The sequence below is a fragment of the Arachis ipaensis genome, chromosome B10, assembly GCF_000816755.2.
Source record: "Arachis ipaensis cultivar K30076 chromosome B10, Araip1.1, whole genome shotgun sequence".
Classification (NCBI taxonomy): domain Eukaryota; kingdom Viridiplantae; phylum Streptophyta; class Magnoliopsida; order Fabales; family Fabaceae; genus Arachis; species Arachis ipaensis.
Window position 1 is genome coordinate 93,156,379 of NC_029794.2, and position 9,077 is coordinate 93,165,455.

The 9,077-nt window shown below is 34.2% G+C and overlaps 1 protein-coding gene across 1 annotated transcript; it reads right to left on the bottom strand.

Moving 5' to 3' along the window:
- Positions 2,310 to 6,797, bottom strand: LOC107622773. Its single transcript, XM_016324795.2, has 6 exons — positions 6,659 to 6,797; positions 5,920 to 6,586; positions 4,102 to 5,657; positions 3,723 to 3,911; positions 3,445 to 3,625; positions 2,310 to 3,294 (listed from the first exon to the last, which is right to left on the bottom strand). Exons 2-6 carry the CDS (start codon positions 6,581 to 6,583, stop codon positions 2,597 to 2,599), a joined length of 3,288 nt encoding a protein of 1,095 aa, XP_016180281.1. The 5' UTR covers positions 6,584 to 6,586; positions 6,659 to 6,797; the 3' UTR covers positions 2,310 to 2,596.

The window sequence follows — 9,077 nt, forward strand, 5'->3', positions numbered from 1 at the left end:
TTTGTATATTTTATTTTTCTACAAACATAAATTCTTTTTTGTTATATTTATAATTTTTCTTTTCATTGAACAACATAATGATATATCGGTTAAGTTAATTAAATAAATATTATATTCATTTATTTTTAGAGTAAAGTATCGTTTTGTCCTCTACGTTTGGGTTGAATCCTATTTGTGTCTCTAACGTTTAAATTGTCTTATTTGTATCCCTAACATTTGTAAAAGTGATTCAATGTTATACTGCCATCGATTACACATCATGATTTTAGTTTGAGTTCTAAAAATCTCTTCTTGAAGTTAGAATACAAATATTAGAATCAAAACTGATTATCCACTCTAGATAATAATAGCTCATTAAAAGTTGAAACTAATCCCTAAAACATTTACATATTTTACTTTTTTAGGAAAATTTGAACACAAATTTTGGGTACAATATTAAAATCGAACATATTCAAGTAAGACTTAATTGAGAATGAATACATTCATGTGAGAATAATTAAAAAATACAATATGATCTATTTGGACTTACTCCGAACGTTGTAGACAAAAACAATACTTTACTCTTTATTTTTGTATTGCATGTAAAATAAATAACTAATATTGAGAAAAAGTAATGGAATAATTTAATCCTAATAAATTATAATAAGTGGATAAAACACATTTTGTATATATATATTTCTTATTTTTTCTCATCATAAAATCAAAGGTTAAATAGAAATTGCATATAAAATAACTAATATTAAGAAAAAATAATTAAATAATTTAATCTTAGAAAATTATAATAAGTGGATAAAATGCCATTTTGGATATATATTCTTATTTTTTCTCATCATAAAATCAAAGATTAAATAGAATAATTATTTATTAGGCTCATTTTTAATAATTAAAAAAATACATAGAAATATCAGTTATAATCCCTAATGACCTAATGAAAGGTGGTTGAATATTCTGCTTTATTCTTTTCCGATGAACACTCTTTTCACTCTAACTGCACTGCTACCGTGCATTGCATGCTTTCACACATACAGAGAGACGGGCGCGAAAGCTTTTGGTGGTTTTGGTTTTGGTTTCTCAGGTGAGAGAGGAAGTTGCTTCGGAGCCAGTGACTTAATAAAAGAAAACTAGATCATAATTGGCCTTTTAAGCCTCACGCTCCTCAACAACCTCCCAACGGTGGCTTCTAGCAGTCTTCATCTCTCTGGCCTTGACCCTGTCTTCTGTATCTTTTTGACTCAGAATGATATCCCCTGCTACTATTAATAAGAACATTTCTTTCTGTTTTGATTTTATGATTTTGAATTTCACTAATTTTTTTTTGGATCTCAATTTTTGTAAGTTGTTTTCTAAATTGACTATTTTTTTATTTACAAATGCGCTACCTAATTTTTTTTTTTTTGTATTTACAAATGGGTTACCTAAAAATCTAAAACTTTATTTACCGGATAATCTTTGATAACAGGTTAATTTTTTAGGATTATTTTTTTTGAAGCACACTAATTTTTATCAATTTTACGAAACACTAAAAAAATTTAAAAAAGATATTTTTTTAATAAAAAAATATCTTTTTCTAATAACTTAATAACACTCAAACAAACTCTAATTATTTACATTTTCTTTTTGAGTCAGACATGAATTTAACATAAATGCAAAAAAGTCAAGATGCTTAACTTGAGTTTATTCTATTTTTCTGCAACTATATTTACGTGTGAGTTAGACTGTAGTGAATGAAATGCACATACCTTTATAATATTATTTTACTAATAAAATTAAATAAGAACTATAAGTTTAACCTCCTTTTTGATACGAAACATGTAATTTTTTTGGATTGGTATGCATAGGATCTATTAGACCTAAATTTAGATGACCTTGAACAAGAAACAAATGAGAATTAATCTGGACCTCCAACCTTTAATATGTTAATAGTATTTTATGTTTTAGTCTATTTTATCCTGTATCTAAATATAGTTATATGTTCGTTTAGTTTTAGTTAGATTAAAAAGACAATTGCACAAGTATATCTTTTATTCAGATGATATTAAGGATCAACTGCTATTGCTAACAATAGGACTTCAAAGGAATCACGCAAGTGAATTAAATAATTGAGTGAACGCGTACTAGTTTTGTTAAAATATACTCACGTCTTACGTCTCCCTTATGACCCAAAAAACAAAAAAAACAAAAAAACAAAAAAACAAAAAAAAAGAAAGAAAAGTCTACCTTATGTACTTTTTGTCTTTTTCTTTAATTAATCTTGTTCATTAGTAAGAATAATTAACTTCTATCAATTTTAAGGTTTCAAACACCTTGACTTGAATAATCTCTATTGAATCTACTGGCATCACATGGACAAATTAACAAATGTGAGAACAAGGCATGAAATGTTGAGTGAACACATTGACAATACGGTCACCCAACCTGTTCCATGAACGTAGAACAGACACATAAGAAACCAAACTTATATACATACATGAAAAAAACATAAATAAGATCAAATTCTGCAAATGTATGTCTCAAACATAACTAATACAGAAATTAAATTCGGTCATTCACTGATGAATCCATTTCTTGAAAACGTTATTATTACAAGCTCCTCCCCTCAACATCCTTCCAGTCTAGAAACATGTTCCCATTCCGATGCTAAGCCATCGGCAGGATGCTGATTGTTGTAGTCAAACTTGTGGTTCTCGCAAGGCTGAATTTCTTCACTGTCCTCCAAATCGAGTTGAAGCTCCTTTGGAATTGACTTGTCAACAGCACTGTAAGAACTGAGATACACAATGGAAGGATTTACATGGACATCTAAACTCTTAACTCCTGATGCCTTTGCGTCAAGTATTGTGTTATCCATTCCTTTGTCAGCAAATCCATCTAACAGTGTGTCTTTTGAAGATGAACTCAAATCTTCGACACGGGATTTAAGAATATGAAATCTTGCCATGACAGATGCCTCATGATCATCCACCTTCATTTTGCTTAGAAGAGGAGATTCTTGGCTAAAATTAATATGGGTTTGAACATCTTTTCCTTTGGATGGAGAATTGTCGCCTCGAGTTCTCAGAATGTGAAATCTAGCCAAAACAGAAGCTTCACCATTCCCAACATCTTTCTTTGTGCTAGAAAGATTAGAATTCTGGACAAGACTATCCAGGTTTTGACTAGTATTTCCCTCAGGTGTCAATGGATTAGGCTTGTTCATGTCAATAGAAGATTTTGAAGCAGGCATATTCTTTGCATTTGCATCTGCATCAATGTGTGTTGCAAAACTTTGGCTTATATTAGATTGATCTCCCACGTCTGCAACATAAAAAGGGATACAAAAACATGATGTAAATTTTTATAAAAATAAAAAAATAAAGGAACATATCATTTGTTGAAATACTATTTTATCTAGTACTGTATAGTAACAAATGACCCATTTGATATACCAAAAACAACACAGTCAACCTTTTTGCTTGAGCCTCTTGATTTCATTCTTCATTTGATTGTAGCGAGCTTTATAATGAATGGAACACAACGAAGCTTCAGCTTCAAGCCATAGATTCTTATATAGCACTGCAGTTTGAGACTCCACTTCATCATCATCATCATCATCATGCAGATTCTCGCTAAGAATCTTCTTTAAAGCCTATAAAGCAAAAGTATGCAACAATTAATTTTCACCCCTTTAGTCGTAAGGACATCTGAAAGGATAAACAGGAAGAATAAATGAGATATTAAAGCACCTTAGTCATTTCATCTTCTTTTTTCATTTCTGCATCACCCCTTGGAGAAATGGACCTTGAAAGTTGTTGGACTAATTTTCCAGATTTGATATGCAGGTTTTTTGCCTCTTCAACAAGTGGATTCTCAAGCTCAACCTTAGGAATCTCTGGTACTAATTGGGTTACTTGGTGCTTCACAAAACTTGCATTCTAAGAATACAGATGGAAAACATACAAGTTATGTAATATAGTACTAATTTAACTGGCGTACAACACTGCCTCATGGAACTCAAAACCAATTAAAACAAACAGCATATCAGCAATAGCTAGACATATGTTGTATTAACCTTTCCTGAGAGATGCTATATATATTGAATAAATTGAAGAGATAAGAATATACCTGTTGAATCTTGCATGATTCTCTGGCATGCCTGGAAGTTCCGGGATGTGGTGAAGGAAATTCTTGCAAAGGGGTAATTTTTTCAGCATTCTTTAAAGAACATGCATTGAGATTACTGATCACAACTTTTAGTACGCTGAAATCTTGTTCTTTCAATTCACAGGCATCATTCAAGCAATGAAAAAGAAGCAATTCTGACATATTGTGCATCGTATCAACCAGCGTTTGGACATTTAATTTTGGACTTGATACTTTCTCAGCAGACTTTTCAAGTGATTTAGATGCATCTACTACAGTAGTAGATGACAAGGTATTTTCTGGGATCTGAAATATACCACATTTCAAATCATCATTCACATTGCTCCCAGCACTCACATCAGTTTCATTCATATTGTTTCCAGCATTAGCACCATCAGTCTCTGGTTTATGATACAGCAGTTTGTTTTCATCTACAAGAGAATGATCTATCCAAGAGGTTCTAGAATCACGATGATGAATTGGCTTGACTGGTGGGACATTTTTTTCCTTCACTTCAGTAACGCCATTCAGGTATTTAACCTCAGAATTACAGCTTGGCTCAGACTGAAGAGAGGTATTACGCGTTGCATTATAAGAATTGCAATTTGGATATTTAAAATTGAATGCCGGAATTTTCCTTAGATCTATATCTTCTTGATGGACAAAATCATTTAGATCATGATTGTTGTTTGAAATTTTACTTGATCTTTTCACATTATTGTCGGTGTCAAGCAAACAATTCTGAGGCTCTTGAATAACATAACCAGAGAACTTCTCAGTTTTCTGCACATATTCCAAAGGCTTGGTCTCAGAAGTTTCATAACAAGAAAAGTAACCGGAAGGGGCGCCCTTCCAGCAAGGTGAGTCTACAGCAGGATTGCATCGATCTGCACTGCCAAAAGATTTCTCAATGGAATTGACATCCCGATTAGCACTGAGTCTCAAGCTCAATTTATCCAAATCCACATGAGAATCTTGAACTCCATTTGTCTCTTTAAATATATAGTCCACAACATTCCTTGGATCGATCTTGTCCATAGCATTGTTTGATGAGAATGGTTCATTTCTTTCTAGATGCAGGCGGAGATGACTTAAATCAAAGCCACCTGAAGTTCCAGAACTAAGTCCTTGATCAGCCTCCATTACCTTATATAAATTATTGTTTCCAAGGTCTCCATCTGTAGGATCATTGTTCATTTTCAAATCCATGACCAGCCCTGGTATAGGTGACGAAGATGTTGTATCAACTCGTAATGGCCTATCACAACGCTGCCTGGAAAATTTGTCATAAGAACTAACACGTGACAAGTTCCCTGAATCACCAGCTTTCACAGGAGCCTCACCATGTGTTTCTAGAGGTAATGAAGTGGATCCCATAACAGATGTACCTGAAACCTCAACTGGCATGGGTTTGAAGCTTCCCCACAAACAAGATTTACCACCCAAATGATCAGCACTTGCAGCAGGAAAGCTCTGTTTTTCCCAACCAGTAGTTTGTGCAACTTTGCCATTAACAGAGTCTGTCCCTTCTTGACCTCCTGCATTAAAATAAATAATTTGTTTTCACGATAATCTTGACATCCTGCATTAAAACAAATAATTCCTCACAGGGCACCACACAAATTTCAAACATTGGGGGAAAAAAAATCTTCATTTGAAATTCGGAACGTTAATTTCGTTCTTATCCTGCATAAAGTTTCTCACACAACCATTTAAGTAAGCAATAGAACACAACTACAATGAGCATAACAACTTGGACAACACCAACAATATATAAGGCCAAAAAAAAAAAAAGAAAACCTTGGTTCATCCTTTCTTCAACAGCAGAACCAGCAACGTTTGTTTGATTTGCGGAGAAACTGGTCCCAACACCCACATGCATTCCCTTACCATGGTTTAACTCTGCAAACTGATTCCACAGTCCAGCACTTGGACCAATAAACCCTACTTCAGGTGAATTCTTAGCAAAATCAGCAATAGTGGAGCCATCCAAGGAAGCAAACCCGGATGATAACGCAGGCCAATGATTAGGTACAACAGAAGGAGCTGGATCATGAATTGGGGATGGAACATACGAAGAATAGTAAAATTGAGAATCAACATGGCTCGGTTCTCCACCATTATTGGAAGAACACTGATCATAAGAGAATGAGTCCATAGTAGCCAGACCTAGAGACTTAAATTGAGGCAATCGAACACTGGAAGAGGAATCAACAACGGAATAGCCATAAGGTTTTGAAGGAGGAGGCGCGGAATCCAATTCTCTGATAGGGTTGGAGAAGAAATCGTAGCCGTAGGATCGGGGTTGAAGAGCGGATTCAGCAGAATCGGGAAACGGCAGGGCCGAAACGACGTCGTTTGGAGAGAATCGATTGACGCTAAAGGGGGCCGCAAAAGCAGATAGATTTGAAGAGGGTGAGGGATAGTATGCCCAATCGTTGCTGTGCGAACCAACGCCCTTCATCGCCTGAGAGAGAGAGATTAGAAATTTGAGAATTCAACGGAGAAATTGGGAAAAGAGAGAAAGGAGTGACCTAACAGAATGGGTAGCGGGACTCGGAGGATAAACAGCATGAGATAACGGAGACGACTGAAAGTCTGAAACTACCACTGGTGGGTCTCACTGCTTATGGGCTATGGCCTGTGCTTTTTAGTTTTTTCAATTCGAATATATTTCTCACATACGACACAATTGTTTAACTTTTAATTTAAGGGCAGTCCTACGGTGCCTAAGACCTTTTTTTTCAGCTGGTGCTGAAGAGACGTGGTGTAATTAGAGTTTGACGTGTGTTAAAGTTATTTGGGTACGTGTGGATAGTATTTGCTGGGATATCTGCGAAAACGTAGAGAATGCAAATTTTGTAGCAAGCATGTGGTTTAATTGCATGGATTACTGTGTTGTGAAGGATGATAATTATGGTATTGGGGTTTTTTTGTTATTCATGCATGTTTTGCTCTTTTGACATACACATTTTTTTATTTCGGCTTATTATATTTTTGGATGCTTGTTGTGAATATATCTTTCATTTTTTGTTTCGCAAAAATAACAAAAAAAAACTCATGTTTTTTATTATCAAAAAAGAAAAAGCCACCAAAAATAACCATGAAAGATTGATTCGCTAACAAAAATAATAATGGAAGATCAAAACTCCTCAGATACCCACAATTAATTTGTTCCGTTTGTCAAAAATAGCCAAGTCTGATGCAACCTTAGCAGAGTGACATACGTCGACTGTTTACATTGACGATTACATGTATTGGTAGGCATACGTGTACTCAGTACCATTTAGGGTCAATTTAAGCACTCAAGCATTCATAAGGTTCTAAAAAGGAACATCAATAACTGTTTAAGTAGTGTATATAGCATACGAACATGACATAATAATCCAAAATAAAAATAGTAAACATAACTGATCCTTAGCAGTAAAGTTTTGAGCTAAATTATATACATATAGATTCCAAAAAATATAAAGACTGTTAATTTTTTTTAATTTGGTGTTGAGTTGCTGCTCCCATTGGATAATCCATAGGCTGTGCCTTGCATAGTAATAAATGGTTTGGGTGGTCAGAATCCAAGAACTGGCCATGTTGGTGTAAGGTGCAATCTTGGTATTGGCATAAACTGTGAGAACCTAGAAGTTGCGCCTGCATTGGCTCCTTGCATTGTATGTGGGGACACCGTGGGTGGCCTAACAGATGCATTGGATGGCTGCTAAAGAGTGTTTAAAGTTGGAGCCTGAGGCACAGGGGTATGAACTTGTGATGGAGGAGGCCTTTTGGTGGATCTCTTTGTTCTCTTTATTTTTGTGGTTGGTGGCCTAATTGGTGGTGGCACTTGCGCGGTGTATGCGGCATATTAGGAGATAAATTCAATGTGGTAGTGGCTTATAATTTAAATTAGACATTAATGTAAGTAAACTTAGTAGCTTAAAAAATGTTTAAACAATTTAACAAATTTATATTTTACCTGTGGTTGGGTTCTGACACCCAGAGATGCCTCCAATAAAATCCACCATTAGTGGCAATCTTACAAATTCCAAGTTACTCAAATCCTAACCATCATGGTACCTAACTTCACTGTCAATTTGGTTTCAAGAATAATAATTACCACAATATTTGAACTATAAAAAATTATACAGCTTAAATAGAGGAACAAGAATATGATAAAGTTACCACAAATCCAAACCCTATCAGAAATAACCACAACAATAGAACTAATTTTTTCACATTGAACGAACAACTCTTATAACTTAGAGGTTACAATCATTGAATGACTTAGTTCATAAAAGTATTACTTCATAGAGCCTTTAAGTGTGACAGAGTACGCCTCTAAACGGTCCGTTGGAGAAGCAGCAACCTCCTTCTCTAATGTCGTTACAGGAATGGAATCAGAGTACAATGGGAGTACGCTAGAGAAGAAGAAGATGAAAAATTGCTCTGTTAGGGCATGATTGATGTTACGCTCAAAAGGGAGGGGTAACACCTCTTTCTATTTTTCTAATTTCAATGCTTTTTTTTTACCAAAGATACGAAGAACCCGCAACCTCTAAGATGAGTATGGAGAGATTATGCCATTTGAGCTATTACTCATTGGTTTTCTAATTTCAATGTTTGAAAGAGTAACATTTTCTTTTTTAATAAACTAAATAAATGCAATTTTAACAAAAAAAATTAATCCACTTAAGGTATTCTTTTGCCACGTTGCAATGGATGTGGACATATTGTATAATTTAACAATATTTTATTAACATTTGGTCACATTTGACAAACGGAGCAAATCAATTGTGGGTATCTGAGGAGTTTTGATCTTCCATGGTTACTTTTGTGAGCGAATCAATCTTTCATGGTTACTTTTGGTGATTTAGTCTACTTTTTATTATTTTGTAGAATGTTGACATAACAATGCTATTAATAGAAATATTATATTAATAATATATCTATAATTAAGTATAAATAGA

Excerpts from the sequence above, each read along its gene's own strand:
- LOC107622773 (XM_016324795.2), bottom strand. The coding sequence starts at position 6,583 with ATGAAGGGCGTTGGTTCGCACAGCAACGATTGGGCATACTATCCCTCA. Across the intron at positions 3,912-4,101 it reads AATCATGCAAGATTCAACAG|AATGCAAGTTTTGTGAAGCA; the intron begins GTATATTCTTAT and ends CTGTATTCTTAG. Across the intron at positions 3,295-3,444 it reads CAAGAGGCTCAAGCAAAAAG|ACGTGGGAGATCAATCTAAT; the intron begins GTTGACTGTGTT and ends TTTATGTTGCAG.